Source organism: Apium graveolens, chromosome 8 (assembly GCF_009905375.1).
Source record: "Apium graveolens cultivar Ventura chromosome 8, ASM990537v1, whole genome shotgun sequence".
NCBI lineage: Eukaryota > Viridiplantae > Streptophyta > Magnoliopsida > Apiales > Apiaceae > Apium > Apium graveolens.
The window spans coordinates 264,211,649-264,233,927 of record NC_133654.1 but is presented as its reverse complement, the minus strand read 5'-3'; the positions used below and the strand labels follow the sequence as shown (position 1 = coordinate 264,233,927).

Sequence of the window (22,279 nt, the reverse complement as noted above, 5' to 3'; positions counted from 1 at the left end):
TGTGGAGGAGTTTGGGAGGATTTCTGCTACCTTCCTCACACCATTCTCTCGGTTGATGAAGAAGATCAAAGGACCCGCCTACAGACCTCCCACATTTCAGAACATAAAATCAGATTTCATTGCACCTTTGGCTGACGACTTTGACATTCCAGCCATTCCTGCCGAGGATGTCGTTGACATGACACAGCCATCCTAGCATGTGTCTCAGCCACCCCAGGCTATTGCCTCATCTAGTAGGCCCGCGAAGCTTACATCCCGCAGGATGAAAGAGGAGAAGTGGAGTATCACTAAGAGTCTCAGCATGACAAAGAAGAATGTTATATATTCAGATTGGGGATGGGGCTTCGGGATGGCGCCGAGGAATCCCGGTGGTCTTAGTGTTCAGGACTATCACGTCCATGCATCAGCTATGCAGAGTCTGGCTCCAGGAACATGGGTTGATGACAGGATCATATACACTTATATGGTATTGTTCGTTGTCTAATATATTTTAGTTTTTGCATTTATTTTATTTGTTGCATTAATTTTACTTGTTGCATTTATTTTACTTGTTGCATTCATATATACTTGCAGGGATTGCTAAGGACTCGGGAGGAGGAGATTCACACTGGAGGTATATGGGAGAGGAAACCCGTCTATTATTTCATGGATCCCTACTTCATGGTTCTTGGGAAAGGACATGTGAAGAAAATCAGAAAAGCATCGAGGGTCGGTGGAGATACATTGCAGAGGGCATGGAATAAAGCATTACGTAGCTTTACCGGGTTTTCCAGTGCTACTGTTGGTCCTTCCGTTCTCGAGACGGACTACATATTCATCCCATGTTGTGTCGGAGATGTGCATTGGGTTTTGTTCATGTTCGGTACTAGACGATTTGAAGGTCTTATCATAGATTCAATGAATGACGAGCCGGATTATCGTGAGGATATACGAGTGGTTGTATGTTCCTCTACTATTACTGTCTTCTATATAGTCCTTACCAATTGTATATTATATTCATTCTCAGATCATAATTTCATTATAGTCATGGTTGTTGCCGAGGCTATTGCATATGGTACACCCAGTCGAGGGGCTTGACCCTACTTCAGCCGAGGTCCTAGCTCTACCGTCCAGGCCAAAGCAACGAAACTCTAATGATTGTGGTGTTTATGTGATGAAGTACATGGACTACTTCACACAAGGATATGACTTAGCCGAGGTACCGAATTGGTCGCAGGAGGAGGTGGATACCTTTAGGTATAGGATAGCTAGGGAGCTTCAGCTAGGGAAGGCAAGGGGGATTCCCGGGATTCGTATGCGTAGGCGTCACGAAGCTTCGTAGTTGAATTTCATTTGATTTTAGGTTGTCGGATTATGTAGTTGGATTTCGTTTCATTTTAGGTTGTCGGATTATGTAGTTGCATTTCTTTTGATTTTATATTGTCGGTTTACGTACTTGGATATCATTTGATTTTATATTGTCGGTTTTATTTGATTTTATTTTGGTGGATTTTGTGGATTTTGGATTGTTTTGGATTTTGGAGGATTATTTTGGTGAATTATGCTTGATTTCGGGGGATTATAGGTGTGTGGGATTTTTGTTGCCAATTTTGGTGAATTTGGTGGATTATAGGTGGTAAATTATGCTGGATTTTGTTGGCAATTTTTGTGGATTATAGGTGGTGAATTTCTGTATATAGTCTGCATTCCAAAAAAATTCCTGCCCAGCCGCGGAAATTTTCCGCGGTCCCTCTTTAGCCCAACCGCGGAAAATTTCCGCGGTCCGTCCCTTTGGTTTTGTTCCAGGAAACTGATCAGAAAAACAGAGCAGAAACAGAGGCATGCATGCAAACCTTCTGTTGAAATTGCTTATTTTTTGGAAGTTAGTCCTAAACTAACTTCCACTGATCCAAACCACTCTCAAAAGTCTTAAAATATGGTAATGAGAGTGATTATGCAAAAAAAAAAATCATTTTTTACGTTAAATTGAAAATTCCTTAAAAAAGTCAACAAAAGTCAACGCTTGTCCAAATATTGAAAAAAACCTTTCAACACATTTCATAATAATTTGTAATGTATAGTTCGACTTGTAAATTTTACTTTTCAGTCTCAAATTTTTAGGTACACTTTCAATCTCAAATTTCATACTTTAATTCATAGAAAATTCATATAAATTCATATAAAATTCAATGAAAATACATAGATTCGAATGAAAATTACACGATCAATACAGTCCACTAAATTTTATGAAATATATTGGTCCTAACCAAAAATACCTAGTATATTAGAAAGACCACCGGATAACCGGTGTTGAGCAACTCCTTGCGTAGTATCCACGAAGCATGCAATATGGTAGAGAACAAGTACACAACCATCACGGATATGGCCTTCCGTAAGTTTCCAAGGGTAAGGGTTGGAGTCGTTCCAAATGGTAACGGGAATCGTATTCGAGCCATCGTAGAGACGAAATCTTGCAAAACATGTCCCGCGTTCCCTCTCCGTCCCTCCCGTTAGGTGTGAAACCCAACCCTTCACATATTCGATGCGTATTTGGTCCATATTACAACCCTCACGAGGCCTCAAGTTTACAATATCGGCAATCCGATCACATTTAACAAGCTTACCGCCATTCCATCCAGATTTTTTCCATTTTCCATCGGGCGTGTTGTTGCCCAAATTCAAGATCGGAAGGAAGTACGGATCCGGATGAGAGTTCACCAATCTCCACGGTTCAGTACCCTCCATCCAATTGCAGGCCTCGATCCAATTTTTGGCCCGATAAGCCTCCTCATCGGGTGGGTACAAGTCCGTTTCCTCTTCCTCCACATGGGGCGGCTCGTCATTGTCCACAAGGGGCATCAACTCGGCACATGCATCTTCCATCTCACTAAAGGTTGGTGAGACCACATCTTCCTCGTCATTGTCCTCATACCACGAGTCGCTTGGTAGGGAGTCCGAGAATGTGTTGCTAACGTGGGAAACCGAATCACAACTATGATCGGAGTTGTTCTCACCACTATACTCGCTAGTCATGTTACCTATCACAATAAAACACAATTATATGACAATAATTGGAAATTATATGACAATAAAACATAACAAAAAAGAAAGCAATGTTAAACACATAAAATTCAAATCCATTTAAAGATTACAACATTCGGTTACAAAATGGTACACCACTAATTATATTGCGATTCTTGAACATTTTTAAGATCTTCTAGTCTACTAGCACACTTCCTTTTATCATGGCCTTCCATTTGACAATAAGTGCACCTTCTTGGCGGCTTCTCCTTTTTACCAATCGATTCTATTGGACTTTTGAAACGAACCTCCTTCTTCCTCCCTTTAGTTTGGGACATCATAGGGTCAAGAATTGTTTCTTCATGAGCACTTGCATTTGGAGCTTGCGAATTGCTTTCGTAAGATTTAATTCCATCAACGCTCATTTTTTCGAGAATTGGTATTTCTCGATTCATCACTCCAACGGCATAATCATACCGTTCCTTGGATGCAATGCTACTTTGACAAAAACTCATGGTTAACATTGTCATGCTATTAAATCGATCGGTTGAGGTCATCTCATGACTTTGTCCAACATCCAAATTGTAAGGTAACACACCATCAACTCTATTGGCATGCATTGTCCACCTCTGGTTTATGTAATACGGGGGAATTTCCGAAACCCGTTTCTTAGTGAAGACCGCCAATAGGTGTCTACAAGGTAGCCCCGAATGTTCAAGTATTCTACACGTACACATTCCCAATGAGCTTGCTTTCTCGAATGCCACAAAATAAACATTTCTTCTCGTAGGCTCGGACATGGGCCTATAACAACTATAGTACGTATAAACATCCCCCATTCTCTCCTCTTCTTCACTAGCTCGTCGGTCTTTTTCAACAAAGTATTTTGAAGACTCAACCAATTCATCTTGAAATCTTCTAAATATTTCCTTAGTGTAGATACAAAAAGCATGATACTCCAATGTGGTATGCAATTTCATGGGACGTTTTAGATTAATGGTGACATAATCTTCTTCCTTCTCCCTCATGAATTGCCTTGCCAATGCTTTTTGGGCATTTTCAATGAATTCCTTCAAACCCGTTGCCGAACTCACATACTTATCAAAGAAAGAATTCATCCCCTCACTCCTCGATGTACTATTTTGAAACGCCGAAAATTTGTTTCTAGTATATGCAGGAATCCACTTGTGCTTCAACTCATATAACCCCTTTAACCATTTATGATCTTGCAAGTGATACTTTTCCACAAACGACGCCCATCTAGCTTCAAAAAAACATTCGGTGAGAGATTTATAAATGCAATTGTTGAAGTCCGTCTTGAATTCCGGAAAAGCCGAATAATAATGAGCTAATTTCTCCGGGAATTTTTGACTAATGTGCCAAGAACACAATAAATGGGTAGTATTCGGGAGTACAACCGCAATAGCGCTTGCCATGGCTTGATCTTGATCCGTGATTATAGTCAATGGAGGATTATTCCCCACACCTTCAAGCCAAGTACGAAGAATCCACTCAAAAGTCGACGCGTGTTCATCCCGCATCAATGCAAACTCGAAAATTACCGATTGATAATGATGATTGACTCCGGTAAATGGGACAAATGACATTGCATACCTATTTGTCCGATAAGTGGTATCAAAAGCCATAACATCGCCAAAATTTTGGTAAGCCATTATACATCTCGGATCAATCCATACTAGACACTTCAAGCGATTCTCTTCATCGACTTCAGTCCTAATAAAATATTTAGAACCACTTTCTTCATTCAACCTATGCAACAAGTCCAACCCCGCTTGGGCGTCACTAATCTCAAACCTTTTCTTCCTCTCGTCTCTTAACACATTCCTAACATGTTGAACATTGAAACCAACTTTGTCATTACCTCCATGAATGTTACCAATCACATTCATCACTTGACAATTACGAACCCCCGAACCATAAAACGTTTTTATCAAACTACGGGTCGCGGTGTTGACATGTCTTTCTCGTTGTACCAAATTCATCTTACTAGGGGAAACAAAACCGTGGTTGTGTACCAATTCAAGGCTAGTTACCTCCCAGTGACATTTTTTCTTTTGATAATTGACATACATCCTCACCTTGCACTCGCTTTTAGGAAGAACCTCTCTACGCCGTTTATTTTGACTACTCTCGGCGACGACACTTTTTCCATAAAGCCTACAAACATATAAACGACCATATATCTCGTTGTCTTTATTACGATGGCTAGCTTGAATTTTAATAGCAAATCCATTTCGTAAAGCATAAGCCCTAAAAAAATGACCAGCCTCATCCACACTTTGAAAAATTTGATTCAAATATGGAACTCCCCCCCCCCCCCATCAACATTTTCATACAAATTTGCATCCTCTACATTATCATCTTCATCCTCACCCTCAACATTATCACTATCATTTTCAACCTCATTTCCATCACTTTCATCTTCAACATCAACCAAATCGTCATCTAAATTAATAAATTCCTCATTTCTATCTACAAAATCATCATCTTGAACATATACAGGGGTTTTAGGTTCTTCACTACTATTTAAACTATCAAGATGTAAACTACAATCAATAGCCTCTTTTTTTTCATTTTGACGTTTATGACGAAACATACGAGCAAATAATTTATCCGCCATAAAAATGTGAAATTTAAGACAAGAAATATACCCTGAATTGACAAAACAACTTGAATTTCTTGATGAAAATGCCCCAAAATCGCCTAAAATGTAAACTTGGAGAGAGTAGAATTTTTCTTGAAATTTTTGGTGTTTTTTGTGGTGAAATGTGGTGCTGTTGGGATGTTGGGGATAAGGGGACAGCACCCAACCGCGGAAATTTTCCGCGGTCCGTCCAGACCAACCGCGGAAAATTTCAGCGGTCCGAATGCCATCTCACCCGTTAATCCCCCATCCAACGGCTGATAAATTGTTTGTCAACAACCTTTAAACAGCAAACGGTTGCTAAAGACCTGTCCCCATAAATTAATAATAAAAATAATAGAATAACATGTGGTCGTAATTTAGTAGAATAAATAGACTATTTCTAGTAGTTTAACAATTTAGTAGTTTAGCGTATATGTAACACTATTATTTATATTTTTTAATAATATGATAAGTTGTATTCGTAGTTTAGTTGGATAAGTATATTATATTTAGTAGTAGTTTAATAATTTAGTAGTTTATTAGATATATAACACTATTTATCTATTTTTGTAATAATCAAAATTAGGGAATTATTGTTGAACCAAATTATCTCTATTCCGGCTATTATAATATAGTATAGTATAGATTGGTTGCATTTGGATGAACGGTTAGTTCATCTCGCACATTTGTAACTTGATTTATATTATCTTTATATATACCAAAATGATAAGTATGAAAAATTTTAAAAACTTAATATAGTAATGTGATCAATAAATATAAAGGAAAATGTATAAAATTAAAAGAGACGGAGAGTTGGTAAAATATTATAAATGCAATGAATTAAAGAGAATCAGGCCGGTAAAGTCACTGTGTTAGTGAAAATAAAGTCTACTTGCAACTGAGCAAATTAAAAAGATTAATTGTTGTCGACTTCCTACTAAGCATTGACAAGTATGTATAGCCTATAACCTATATTATACTAGCTTAAAACTCGATGCACGGGTTCCGTTAATATTTATATTTTTTGTTTATATTTTAATAGATTTTATTGAAATTTTAATATAAATAAATAAATACGTTAATTTATAATAATATAATTATAATTTGATTGTGTATAACTTTAAGTTAAATCAAATAGTATAGTATAAAATAATATATGGTTGATAAAATTTGAACCATTAACCTTATTTATAAATAATAATTAAATGTTTGAAGTTGGCGGGGATGTTGGCGGGGTTTGTGAACTTGGTTAGTATATTTATTTATAAATATTAATATAAATGTTTGTTGTTGGCAGGATTCGAATCTAGAAATTTATTTGTAATTTTATAAATAATTATAAAATTATAAAAATGTGTGTTGTTGGCGGGATTCGAACCTGTAAGCTTGACTGGTGTATTTGGTTGTGATCATTGTATGCCAAATTTAAAAATGAATAATCCATTAAATTAAATTTAAGTTAATTGTTGGTACAATTTGGATTGCTCGGGATGTTTTTGATTTCGTTTTTAATTTCAAGAATTTTTAAATTATATGTGTTAAACGATGAGGAAACAAATCATCTAATTGTTTTTTAGTATGATATTTGTTTTACCACTTGGTTGTATCGACAGTTGGGGGTTTGTCCCGACTGTATTATATTGAAATTAATGAAAGTTTTTTGCATTTGTCAAAAAATAAAAATAAAATAAAGTTAATTGTGATCCAGCATGGACAAAACCAAACTAATGTAGGGCAAAGACCACTATATTATCGGTACATTGCAACAACCGCAATTCCTTAATTCTATTCCAGTGTGTATGACTTAAATAGCTGGTCTTTGGACTTTGGGAGTATATTAACAAGTCTTATATATGATGCTTTTGTACCCCAATGTCAACAAACAAGAATAAATTTTTTGTAATTTTGCGAGTTTTCTCAACGACGAGGCTCCAAACTTTGGATATATACTTTCAGATCAATCCTAAATCAGTACCGACTCAATCGTTTAGATGTGAATCCCGATTTTTATAACAATATACTTGCATTGAATAAGAATTATTAGTGATCGGCAACATTACTTTGTAACGGGTAATCAAAGATTAATGTGAACAGTATTCGAATACTAAAATAATAATTTTATTATTCAAAAAATTAATCAGTTAAATTGGAAAATTACAGAATTACCCACCTTGATTTTTAAGTGGATGATTATACCGACTTACGTTGCAGCTGTACGTTAGAAGAACAAGGCAAGAAGCTATGAAGCTATGAACTAACTTCCAAAAATTATTCGACCACCGACTTAATTATTGCAATATGTTATATTTATTCATTCATGTCAAAACAAATAATTTTAATATATTTCGATGAAACATGGACTTTTACTCTATAAAAGTTTACATGTGCCTAACTTATATTCATATTTAGAATTAATAAAAAAGATTATAAATAAACATTATTTGTTTGACTCATAAACATCTTCTAAATCAAAATTATGTGATTCACGAAATAACTGTCAATATTAAAAGAAAAAATACCCCTAAATACATATTTAGGGGAGTTATACGAGATATGATCAGAATTTCGTAACTAAATTATGTTTAGTAAAGGAATCAGAATTTCGAAATAAATGGGAATAAATGAGATATGATCATTATTTCAATTTTCATACTCTTCACATACGAGAAGTTAAATTGTGAACGTGGATGTTACAAATTACAATCCGAATAGAATTCACATCCTGCCATCGGCCCAGCACCCCACAGGCCCACATTGATGCATAAAATTGGACTGGATCGGACTTTAGAGCTTCCAATTTTTCGGAATTGAGTTGGGCCTAGATTGCAATTCAAGGCCGGGTCAAATTGTTTCAAAGTTATTACTCCGAAAAATCCTGCATGAGTTCGGCCTGCAAAAACATAATCCTACGAAAAATCTAAAATCTATATTGACATGGTTGTTCTAAAAATTACCGATTTTATCGATTAATTACACGATTAATCATTTCAATATATTCTGCCGATTTGATTTTATAATCAGATTAATCACTACACTTTTTTCTTAAATTTATGTATTTAATTAATGAATTAATTATTTATATATTTTATTAAATACATCTCATTAATGTTCCGATTAATCACCGATTATCCGACTAATCACTAAAAGGTTGCTCTACTCTATAATGTCGATTTTCTCTTTTACAACAGTGACTGACATACTTGTATTTATCAAATAATAAACGGGTTAAATATCAAAGTGGTCACTCAACTCAAGGTCATATATCAGTTTAATTATCAAATTTAACGGGATATCATTTGAATCATTAAAGTCATAATAAATATCAAAGATATACTTGAAAATATTTACTCGAGAATTAAAATTTATTTTATAGAGTTCTAAACATTTTTCTTAAATCGTATTACAACCAAATGAAAATTTATGAATTCATAGTATTTTAGATAATTTTGTGAGATTTTTAAAATTTAATCTACTAATTATTTTTATTTAAATAAAGAAAATGACTAAAAAATTTAAAATAAATAGTAGATAAAATTTTAAAAATCTTACTATATTAAATAAAATACTAGAATTCATACATTTTAATTTGGTTGTAATAGGATTCAAGAAAAGTATATAGAACTCCATAAATTAATTTTTAATTCTCGAACGCATATTTTGAGTTATATGTTTGATATTTATTATGACTTTAGTGATTCAAAATATACCCCGTTAAGTTTGATAATCAAACTGATATATGGCATTCAGTTGAGTGACCACTTTGATATTTAACCCAAAAAATAAACTATAACCAACCAAAACCTAGGGCTGTCAAACGGATAATTCAGATACGGATCTGCCTATATGCGTATCCGAATCCGAATCCGAAAATCCATATCCGTATCCGTATCCGAATCCGAAAATCCATATCCATATCCGTATCCGAATCCGAAAATATTTAAAGAATTATATCCGGATCCGACGGATACTATACGGATACAAATAATATCCGGATCCGAATTTGATTTTAAATCAGATTTTTTATTTTCTATTAAATTTTTTAAAAAAATGAAAACAATTAGAAAAAATATAGTAAAAATTAAAAATTCATTTTTAAAAATTAAAATAAGAGATAAAGTGATTTAATCATATTTTTCTTTTTTTAAAAAAATAATTTTTTATTTATCTTTTCAATATAATCGTTATCTTTAAATTGTTGAACTCAAATGATTTTTTTCTCCATGTCTATAAAATTTTACAAACATAATATATCCGTATATATATATGTATCTATATATATACACAAAAATATACGATAAATTTAATATAATATATTTTTAAATTATTTAAATATTTAAATATAAAATATATTTATCGGATACGGATATTATCGGATACGAATATGCCTATATCCGTATCCGTATCCGCAATCTTCGGATTCGAATACGGATAATATCCGCTTTGTTTCGGATACGGATAATATCCGCTTTATTTCGGATACGAATGCGGATTTTTCGGACGAATATCAGATTTTTCGAATTTTTTTGACAGCCATACCAAAACCTAACACACTATATAAACCAGGGCTGTACACGTAATCTGCTCAATCGCACAAATCGCTCGCACCGCTCGCAGTAGCATCGCTCTTTACGTATAACCGCAAAATGCGGATCGAATGCGAATTGAAATTACAGGAACCGCATATCTGTGGATTGACTGCGAATTTGATTTTTAAATAATCGCAAAAAGTCAAACCGCAACCGCAAACCGCTATATATATATATATATCGTAAAATGCAGAAACAGCTATATATAAGAATTAAAAGAAAAAAAGTTTGGGGCTTTTGGATGTTGAACTTTATGTTTTATAATTTAAATAAATTATTGAAAGAACAAAAACTTGAGCCCAAGCCCCATAACCACTTGTACTCTTCTAGTATATTTTATTTTTATAAATTTCTAAGATTTAATAAGTATAATTGTAATTAATTATTTTTATTTATCATTTATCGTACAAGTCGATGATTGAACCGCAAGTCGATCCGCACCAACCGCAAACGCGCGACTGAGGTTGGAGATTTAAGAAAACCGTTATACGTGATTTGGTGCGATTTTGACCTCCCAACCGCACCAAACCTAACCGCGTACACCCCTAATATAAACTATAACCAACCAAAACCACAACTTTTCCATAAAAAAAGTTGTTTATCAAAATATAATGTAGTTTAACTATAGTTTAAGCAAATCTATACTTATCTATACTATATTATAATATATATTATAATAGACGAAATATTAAAAGTTTGGTAGTCGGTCGGTACTTGCTGAAATTAATTAATTACTCTCACTTAATTATTCTATTTCAAATTATTGGGTCGATCAATTCTAATTCTAATTGATATTGAAGTCAACTTCCTCTATTACTTTATCAGTTTTAATTCTATTTAATATCGAACTTTATATCATTATAATTTATATTAAATTCAACTTCTTCTACCAATTTTTTTTCCATATCGAGTTCTATATTATTCTAATTTGTTACTTCGGGCTAAATTAAATTTAAGCAAACTAAATATAATTATTAAGATTTAGTTGATATAATGTGACTCGGGGTAAGGTAAAATAATAATACTATCAATCCTCCTAAAAAAATTATACTAATGAACTAAATTAAACAAAATAATATATTTTATTTATCCAGGATAAAAAAATACATTATACAATTGATTCAGACTAACATAAACAAAATCATATATACTAATTATTCAGTCTAAAACAAATTATCTTATTGATCCAGAATAAAAAAAAATTAAACTAAAAATAATTAGTTTGATTTGGTCTGTGTATTGGGCATCAGGCTAAAATAAAATAATGTAAACCATTGATCCGAGATAGATCAAATTAATATTAGACTAAGTATAATTCGTATCCAATTGAAGTGAACTAAAAAATCAAATTTTAATTAAAACATAAATATTTACATAGAATCATCAATAAAACTATATCATTCAATGAGTAATATTGTCTTTTTCAAATATCTTTTATAGAGTTATAGTTAATCGATTAAGTAATAACCACGCTAAAATAATATTTTTTAAGGTCCCAACATAATCAAGACATTATATTTTTACCCTCAATAAAATAATAATTTTTCTATAATAATATTTTCCCCCTTACCAATGTTATCACTTTAAATAAATTTAAATGTTCTAAAAACTTATGAACATATATGTCTACTAACATAATTATCATGAAATCATAGATACTAGTACCAGCGGGGAAGATCTTAGGCTCGAGACTTGTTCGATATATTCTTTTATTTACGAGACCGTTAAGGAGACCGCTAAACTTGATTTTCCGAGGAAAAAAGTGGATGATTGGACTTACGTTGTCGGTTCTTGTAACGGGTTGGTTTGTTTAGCATGTTACGATGGTCGTACATTCTTGTGGAACCCGACTACTAGAAAATCAAGAAGATTGCCCAAAGTGCCGAAACATAGGCATGCTCATACCGTGTTTCAAAATCTGATTGTTGGCGAACGATTAACGGGGATTTTCCTTTTACTAAGGAATTTTTTTCAAAGGGGCAGTTCGCCCACGGAGCTATCCACTGGGAATTTAATCCAGCACAAACGAAAAAAAAGAAGATCGAAAATAAGATTATTGGTTCTGTTGATGTGAAAACAGAGGCGTATAAAGAAGTTTGCCAGCCACAATACGGAGAAAATTTAATGGATTGGACCTTGGACACTCTTCGCCAAAGCCTTTACATTCTCTGTCAACATGAAAACTATGCTGATTTTTGGGTAGTGAAGGAATATGGCGCGGAAGAATCTTGGACAAAATTGTTCACGCTCCCCTTTCTCTGGAATTACCCGCTGCTAGTGAAGCCGATCTGCAATTCTGTGGGCGGTGACATTATGCTTCTGATAGACCATGGCATTGTGTTATGCAGCCCTGAAAAAGGCCCGGTACCTGGGAGTATCACCGCGTTATACAACAATCCGTCTGACAGCACTTTTCGAGAGACAATGGTGTATACTTATGTTGAAAGCCTCGTTTCACCGCCATCTAAACTGAAGCCTGCAGCCAAGGACTAGTAAAAATTAAGGTCCATTCTGGTTATATTTTATTATATGTTTTTCCAATAAGCTTCCTGTTCTCTTTTGAAACTCTTTAATGTTGGTTGATTGATCGGGAAATGATTGCCATTATGCTAAATTTTATATTGTACAGGCGGATTTGATTCACATGAGAACCATACACGGATTTCATGAATTGTTCTGTATATTCTTTGCTTAATAAGCCTGTTCCTCCTAAGACTTCTGATATTGAGTATTTACGAAAGGAGCAGTACACTGGGCTGTTAGACCTGATTCCCTCTGCGTTTATGTAAATGGTGATATAATGTTGTTAGTAGTGTTCACCATAGTACTATACAATCCTAAGGATAACACATTCAAGGATCTCTTAATCCCGAAGACCTAATTGTAGTCGAAAGCCTAGTTTCACCCCATCCCTAAACACGAAGCTTGCAGGCGACATCAAATGACAAAGAAGATCAATTCTGGTTATATTCTATTCTTGGTTTTATATAACTCATTGAGCTTTCAGTTCTCTTTTGAAACGAGTCATCACTTGGTTCTGAGAGAGACGACGAAAAGCGGAGTTATCACGATGGCTCTATTGAAAGAGAGTATCGTGTTGGAAACATTAGGATGGTTCCAACAGGTGCTAATGATACAGAGAGACGAGAACAAGCCAGGCTGGGGACGTTTTGTGAAATCTATGCCTGGTGATGGTTCTGAGAGAGACGACGATTGTGGTGATTGACAATAAAAGCCTAGTGATGATTGTGGTGATGATTTGGTGTTTTCGATTGAAGGTACATTTCATGTTAGGTTTAGAGCACGGTTGAATAACTCAACTGGTTAAAATTTCTTATGTTCGTTGTGATTTAATCGTTTCGATTTTTATGCCTATTCCTGATCTTCAATTTCTCAATGATTTAACTAGCTTTGGATGAAAACATTTGGTGTTAATAGCCGTATTAATAGCCGTATTAGTGATGATTATTTTGTAATAGTTGAAGATAAATGTTTAGAACTATAATGCATAATGTTCATATATTTGTAATATTAATACAAAATTTAATACAAAAAAACAGAGAAACAGCTTGACCAATAATATTCTTAGTTCATAAATCAATATTAACGGCTAAATCTAAAAAATTCAATATTCTTATTATTGAATTTTCTTGGAACCGATTGCAATTAATGATTTTAGATATTTTATTATAACTGAATCTATTCGACTTAAAAATGAATTATTGGATTACAAATTAAATATTAAAAGTATGTAGTTTTCTCCAATATATTATGAAATTATAACATACAAACAGTTACTAAAAAATGAGTATGGCATATATTGTCATAATTTTATGACAACATGTAACTTATATATAAACATTTCTCACTCATTATTTGGGTATCATGATATTACATGATTGAAATTTAAGGATGATTTACATGATTCATGCGATTGGAGATTTGGAGTGTAGCTACAATTATTATGATTTTATGTTATTGGTCTATGGTAGAAATTACATGAAGGATAGTTAGTGTTTGATCTTATTTTCAACTAATATCATAGTATTTGAACGTATATTTATACACTATTCAAGTTTTCGGATTCGAATTCGATCTCGTCAAGAACAAATAGTTATATTATTATTTATATTTTAAAATTTACAAAAAACTCCCTAATTTGATTATCACAAACAACAAATATTTATATTACTTTTTTTATAATTTTACAAATAAACATATACTATTTTACGCTATTTGATTATTTAAAATAAATGATCATAATAAGTTTATAATTTTATGTAATTATAAACAGTAGGAAAATAAAAATATTAATGAGACCGTGCAATATTGTAAAGCTATTAAGATCTAAGAGTAATTTCAAAAGTATCTTAGTTGGCTCCTTATAAATATTAGAAAATATTAATTTCTAGTGATGTTGGATATCATTTTACATTTTAACTTCAACAATAATCCTTATACTCTTTCCTTATTATTATTTTAATAATAAATTTAAAAAGATATCGAAGAAAGAGAGATAACAGAAGTAAAAATAAGGGAGAATAATTTTTTTATTGATAAAAATGATATAAGGAATGCTTAATGATTTCTTAAGGATAAGGTAGGAAAGTAATATATTAATGATATAAAGAGCCACTAAAATACTATTTGGAGTGTAATTTTATGTTATATTTCTTATATTTGGAATTAAGATCCCGTTTAAATTTAAGAAAGATAACGAAATTACTGTAAGTCATGAAAGGGACATCATAAATCAATAAATCAAACTAAACGTAGTATATCCCGCAAAAGCAGGGTTTGGGGTGGATATGATGTACGCAGCCTTCCACTCATTCAAAAAGAACGAAGAGGCTGTTTCCTAAAAGACCCCCAACTTGTATGTGAACATGTGTAAATATAGAATATAACTATAAAACGATATAATACACAATACTGAATATACTGAATAGTCATTGTTTGTAGTCACTTTTATTCCACATTAAAACACTTTTGATATCTTCAACCCAATCTTGGTTAAGAACATTTGTAAAATTTCTAATGTGTAAATCAAATAACTCTCTGTTGAAAAAAGACAAGACATTCTGTCTGACAAAAAAATAAAAAAAATGATTAGTGCCAATGTAACACCCTCTTCTTAAAATATAGAAGGTAGATGTTACTTAAAATCCAAAACCTGTAAACAGAGCACTAATATATTTCTAACAATAATTTAACAGTCTAAAATCTCCAAAATAATATTAAAATCTCCAAAATGTCTAAACCAATAATATAAATGCTGAAATCTCTAATAAGAAATCAAGTCTAAATAATGATAGAAGCCTGAAATCCTAAGAACAAAATAAAGGGCAGCTCTCCATCACATAGTCCCAGATCCCCCTAAGCACCTGCCAGAAAAAGAATACGACATGAGCCAAATGCCCAGTACGGATTTGGAATACAGTTTATAAAACAAAGAGATCAGAAATAAATAATCTGCAATTTATAATAAATCAACAATTTTTAAAATAAGTAAGGCTGAAGCAACGAGGGGTTAGGATATTTAATACCGAGATCAGAACATATACAAATACACACATCATAGGGTACCTAATGTGTGCAACATAATGGATAACGTGTACGGCATATACAACGTCACCATAAATCAAATCACAAATCAAACTCTGGGTGCACCCACGTATCCTGAACAAATATCAAATGCGCAAAAGCTCCTCCCAAGAGCTAACAGAAGGATACGCCGTGACCAATCACACTGTCACGGAAGTGTCATGTCACTGGTGCCGCAATGACATGGCTGTAGTACACCTACAGCTGGTTAACTCGGTATACCCTAAATCACACTAAGGGTTCAAAATGAAAATATTCTCGCAAAATTTAAAATCGCTTGAGACAAATAATTCAGATTTCCAAAACAGAGTGTGTCATAAATAAATTTGAAAATCGCATGAACAGATATTTATAATTTTCCAAATCAATTTTTAAAACAATTTTCAGAAGTCAAAATATCCAAACAATTTTAATGGAGCGAATAAAATATGAAATTCAACAAAGCGGAGATATTAAATTTCTAAGAAGAGGAGCGCTGAATAAAAAGGGGACAGAATCCGTACCTCGAATGTCGCAACTAAAATAATATCAAAATCCGTAAACGATCTGCTAAATCCCCGACCCGTGATCTAAATACAAAATTATAATTTACAATTAATATACATTTTATATATTCATTTATTAATTAATCATTACTACTCATAATTTATTTACAAAATTATTAATCATATTACTTGCCTCGTGAACATAACTACATGTCACTACAACCACAATGTAAATATTTATTAATTTATCAAGTTAACTGAATCCACGTGAATGTATATATACTAGTTTATTATCAAGCCAGGACATTAATTATGTTAAAAAAAAACAAACTAACAATCACACTCCAAAACATGGATAACCCTCCGGGCAGAGATTTTGGAGTTTCTGGACTACCTGATCATCTAATCTCCTAACACACATGTTACTTTATTAATTAACTAACACAAGTCAAAGTCAAAACAAAGCAAAAGTAAAAATAGAACATAAGTTCATAATTTTACTATATAATAAATTTACATAGCTTTTGGAACTCAAAATACACATATAGTTTATATATATTATGATGCAAATTACAAGATATGCTATTGATTACCAAAGTCAGTTTATAAAATTTTTGAAACCAATTTTCAAAACATCTACCCAAGAATAAGACAAAATAATAAGTAATTATGCAATAAACTTAATATTAAAATAATTACCGCATTATAATAATAATCAATAAAATATTAAAACACATCTTAAACTCGACGGAAACCATTAATTTGACACACTTTAACAAAAGAAAAGTACTAAGAAGTCATGTACATACTATTATATCTTAAAAATAATTCTTTGTTGATGCAGTAGAACCCAAACCAGGCGGAAACATTATATTAATAAACTAATACAATACAAGATGTACATTGTTACCAAAAATATGATATAAAAAGAGTACCTTAAATATTGACAGAGTTAGAAAATTTCACTTGTTAATCTCTCTCGCACCTGTTTCTTTCCCTTCTGCTATGCTTCGCGGCTCTCAATATTCTCTTAGTTTAGGGTTTTAATACAGGTTCGAGTCTTTGTTTATATATATCCACATATCATCAAATACAAGTAGGACTCTAAATTCTATTTCTATTATAATCCTTTTTTTCTAATTATTATTATTATTATTATTATTATTAATTTGCCCGAATATGAGCATGCACATACAGTGTTTGGGTTTGGCTATGATGAATCGAAAGATGATTATAAGGTCTTTACCATCATTGGTAAGAGTGATTATAAAGTTTCGGTTTATAGCTCAAAAATCTTGGACAAAACTGTACACTTTTGAAATGCCGCCTATTCTGCCATACAAACCACGAATTATACCAATCTGCAAGTTTGTAAATGGTAATGCTCTTTTGCTTTTTGACTTAAGCCTGATAGTGAAGGTGAACAGCCCTGACAATGAAACCATTCGGATGCCGTTTAACTGGTTGGATAATCCGTTATACAACGTTTTTCAAAAGCACAATGTGTACACTTACGTTGAGAGCACAATGTTTCACCTCCAAATCTGAAATGTGGAGACCCTGGTTTCACCCCAGATCTGAACCAATTGCAGCCAGCAGCCGAGAACGGTCCATCTAATATTCCTTTTGGTTTTATATTAACCTCTGAGCTTTTAGGTCTTTCTTAATGCTTCTTGTAAGTTGAGATTTTGCTTTAAATTTTTTAATTGAACAGTCGTACTTTAAAGGCTTAATTATACCTTGGACCTTAAAGTATGATCATGTGTACACATAAACCCTTGAAGAAAAAAAGCATACACATCAACCCTTGATGTATTGCATGTGTATATTCCGACCCTTACATCTTCAAGAACTCATAAATTGGTTGGCCAAGGACATCACAGGGTAATCTCGGCAAAAGCTAAACTGATCCTTTCCCTATAAAGTTGAGATACTTGAACAAAAAGTTCAGATGCTTGAAGGAGAATTACACATTCTTAAAGTTGCAGCTGTTAAGAAGAGAAAATGCAAAAGACTTGTATGGGTAGCTGTGCTGTTTTATGTTTATTTGTTAACCATGTTATGAACATGACGACCAAGTTGGAGCAAAAAGGTGGCCAAATGAAGCTACCACAGATTTAGATAGGCTCCCAGTTGCTCAAAGCTTGTAGACTAAAGCACTAATGCTTCTTATGTTAGCTATTATGCACCAGAAATAATTCAGTAGTTTAGGATTTATGAGTTATTGAAGAGACAAGGGTCAGAATATACACATTCAATACATCAAGGGTTGATGTGTTTGTTTTTTTTCTTTAAGGGTTTATGTGTACAAATGATCATACTTCAAGGTCTATGATATAATTAAGCCTACTTTAAACTACTTTGCTGGCTTTTGTATATCTTACATTCAGTTTTTTTTATGAATTTGTGGTCAAACTTACTTCTTGATTTCTTTTTCTTCTCTGGATGAATTAGACATATCTAATAATTTCTTATATGTTTATGTGATATTTCTTATTTGCACTTGTTTTGCTGCTGCAAAATTGTCATTCTTTGTTTCATTAAATAGCTTCAAAAAGATATTCTTAAACTTTTTTCTGGTAATGATCCTAGAAAGCTTATGATATATGAATCATGAATTGTCCTCAAGTGTTCAACAATATGGCTTACCAGATTATTGAAATTGTTTCCGTTCCAACTAAGAAAGCTAAGAAATTCATTAGGCACGATTAGAGAGAACAAACATTATGCGTTAATAAGTTTGTCACTGAGGAATAGCATAAAAATTACCCCCCTGTCCATATAAGTATATAATCAAAAGTATTTTTACATCATTTTTCCTAATATGAAGGGCTAGTGTGTTGTGGTCTGATCTTTGTTGCAGACCCTCATTTGACAGTGATCATGGCTTCTGATGTAGCATAAAATGAGGTGCAATAGTCAGACATATACTGTAGGGCTCAACTTCGTTTATTTTCTATTTCTCCTTGCGATTCCAAATGAACTTCAATTCATCTTAACAGGCATTATATCATGTGTTGTACGCCTGTATCATATTAACTAACCTTATGAGACTTATCATCTGACTTCATGTGGCTATTCTATAAAATGTGCTCGATTTGCATGTGGCTATTCTGGTCCCAGTGCTTTGGGGAAAAGTCTGTATTTGGATTACTGTTTTATCCATCATTAGTTACAGATCTTGATTTACCATTACTTCCGTAACAGTGAAATATATGCTCCTGACTATATCAGCAGCTACTTCCTCTTTCAAGTTCATCTAATTTTAAGAATTTTGCGGTTCTCTTCTTGACTTGAGTTCATATGTAATTATAGACTTATCTCTCTCGCATTCACATGAAGATGCTTTAAATTTTTCGTTTTAATCCTTGCAGGCTTGCAGCACTGAAGACTAGTGTTATCATTATATACAGTTGAATTTCAACCTCCAATGCGTAAGGACTAGCATCTTGTAATTTTTACAGCATCTCCTCTCCATGCTTTTTAGAAGACAGACCTGCTGCCTAAGCTCTTGCAGCTTGAGGTCTTCATAAAAGCAATTCACAGCTTGAGGTCTACATATACAAACATATCTGCTAAACTACTAAATTGTTAAATTACTAGAAATAGTCTATTTATTCAACTAAATTACGACCACATATTATTTTATTATTTTTATTTTAAATTTATAATCATTATATATTTATATAAATATTTTAAAAATATAATATAACTTGATAAATAAAAATTTAAAATATTAATGGAAACCCGTGCATCGCACGGGATTTAAGCTAAGATAATCATTGTAACTTTTTTTGAGCCGGTAACCAAAATCTTGCCCTGTCCGCCTTGAGGTCTTTTTTAAGAGACCAAAGTGAAGAGAAGCAATTTTTTTTACTAACATTCTCTAAATTTTTTGTTGAAGATGGGAGAAAAATTGAAAAAAAATAACATGGATGGACGAGAGGGATATATTTAAAATGTTTGCTAGAAATTCTCGTCCAATCACCCATTTCTGAGAAAATGTATGTAAATTTATAAACAGTTTAGTATTTCGATACAGGAGTGGTGACTTCTACTGACCCGATAGATACCTGATCCGACCCGACCCGTTAGTAAAAAATTTGATTTTTGAGTTAGGGTTGTGCATGGGATAACCTACTAGAGGCGCTCCACTTGTGGGCTACTTGTTAGCGCGCGGCTCATATCAGGCTATTTTTACATGTATCTACTTATTACTATTTCAATTTTATGTAATGATAATGGAAAACTTATTTTCTCAAAACAAAAATTAATGGTTAGTTAATCTTTAAATTTGGAATGTTAGAAAATGCATTAGCTAATATAGGAGGTGATCACCAACACAAGTCTCGAAAGCCTGTAACAAACAAGTCTCGAAAGCCTGTAAATATCCACATTAACAAGGAATCAAAAATAAGCATGCTATTTTAAATTTGTAGTTGAATTAATATTATATCTTGATTCATTCTCTTTTAGAATTAGGATTGTGTGCGTTTATAGAGCTTAGCTTTCTCCGTATAGTTTGGCCCTAGCTTCACTAATCTAACGGCGGGGTGTATTCAATTCAGATTTTTATGGCTACCCAAAGAGAGCCTAACCATAACCCTGATCTTCCCGAACAAATCCTATGCGAAATACTCTTAAGGCTTCCGGTGAAGACTCTTTCGCGTTACAAGTCAGTTTGTAAATCATGGTTGTCTCTAATCTCTAGCTCTTATTTCATCAAAACTCATTCATCTATCTCAACTAATGACCCCCACTTAACTCATCATTATTTCCTTCCTAGATCTCGAAAGCGAGAGTACTTAGAGTGTTATTCTGTATATTCTATGCTTAATAAACCAGCTACAGAGGCTATTAAGATTGACAGCCCTATTAAGAACGAGTCTCGAGGTTTTGCAAAGATTGTGGGTTGTAATGGTTTAGTTTGTCTACATATCGAAAAGAGTAGTGCTAGGTGTACAGAACCCGTGGGTTTGTTCTTTTGGAACCCGTTTACTAGAAAAATAAGAAGACTGCCTGAACTAATTATTGAGCCTGAAAAATTTGGGTTGGGATATGAGGAATCAAGTGATGATTTCAAATTATTTGTCATCGCTGCAGGTCATGGTGACTACGAGAAAAAAGTGTCAGTTTATTGCTCAAAATCTAATAGTTGGAAAGGGAACGGAGATTTTCCTTCTGGCATTGTACTGGACAATGGGATATTTGCAGATGGAGCTGTACACTGGGTTACTCAAAGAATGAATATGGAAAGCCAAACAATTGTCTCTGTCGACGTTAAAAACCAGACACTTAGAGACTTAGTTTTGCCGACTACAAATGGAGGATGCCTGGACTATTGGATTACCTTGGGCAGTTTTGGTAAAAGTCTTTCTGTAGTACATTCTCTATTACACGGTTACTCATCACACGAATGTGACATCTGGATGCTGAACAAATGTGACGCGAAAGAGTCTTGGACTAAAGTGTTCACCTTTCCTGTGAATGGACTACCAGTTTGCTGTCCTGATCTAACACCGCTCTGCATTTGTGTGAATGGTGATATTCTGCTCCGTTCAGGCACAAACCTATGGCTATACAACTCCAAGGATAACACGCTTAACGTTCTGTCACACAAGAAATTTGATGAAAATTATGTATATTCAAGTACTTGTGTTGAGAGCCTATTTTCACCGTGAAGCTTGGAGCTTGCAGTTATCCGTCTACTTGTGTCTGCAAACTTGGAGCTTGCAGTTATCCGTTTACTTGTGTCTGCAAACTTGGAGCTTGGAGTTATCCGTCTACTTGTGTCTGCAAACTTGGATCTTGCATTTATCCGTCTACTTGTGTCTGCAAGCTTGGAGCTATTAGCAAGTGCCAATCTGGTTATATTCATAGATATTCATAGATATTTTGCTAAAACTTCATTCTCTGTTATTTGCCTGCAGTGTTCTGTTCAGCAAGCTTGCTTGCAA

The 22,279-nt window shown here is 33.3% G+C and overlaps 3 protein-coding genes across 3 annotated transcripts; 2 read left to right on the top strand and 1 right to left on the bottom strand.

Moving 5' to 3' along the window:
* Positions 1 to 3,158: 3,158 nt before the first annotated feature.
* Positions 3,159 to 5,895, bottom strand: LOC141680901 (protein FAR1-RELATED SEQUENCE 5-like). Its single transcript, XM_074486991.1, has 2 exons — positions 5,828 to 5,895; positions 3,159 to 5,271 (listed from the first exon to the last, which is right to left on the bottom strand). Exons 1-2 carry the CDS (start codon positions 5,893 to 5,895, stop codon positions 3,159 to 3,161), a joined length of 2,181 nt encoding a protein of 726 aa, XP_074343092.1.
* A 957-nt stretch (positions 5,896 to 6,852) lies between these two features.
* On the top strand, positions 6,853 to 12,726 carry LOC141680900 (F-box/kelch-repeat protein At3g06240-like). The gene is made up of 3 exons (XM_074486990.1): positions 6,853 to 6,895; positions 11,889 to 12,037; positions 12,211 to 12,726. The coding sequence occupies exons 1-3, from the start codon at positions 6,853 to 6,855 to the stop codon at positions 12,724 to 12,726; spliced, it is 708 nt and encodes a 235-aa protein (XP_074343091.1).
* Positions 12,727 to 13,303: 577 nt separating this feature from the next.
* On the top strand, positions 13,304 to 22,003 carry LOC141680899 (F-box/kelch-repeat protein At3g23880-like). Its single transcript, XM_074486989.1, has 2 exons — positions 13,304 to 13,451; positions 21,168 to 22,003. The coding sequence occupies exons 1-2, from the start codon at positions 13,304 to 13,306 to the stop codon at positions 22,001 to 22,003; spliced, it is 984 nt and encodes a 327-aa protein (XP_074343090.1).
* The last annotated feature ends 276 nt before the right edge of the window (positions 22,004 to 22,279 follow it).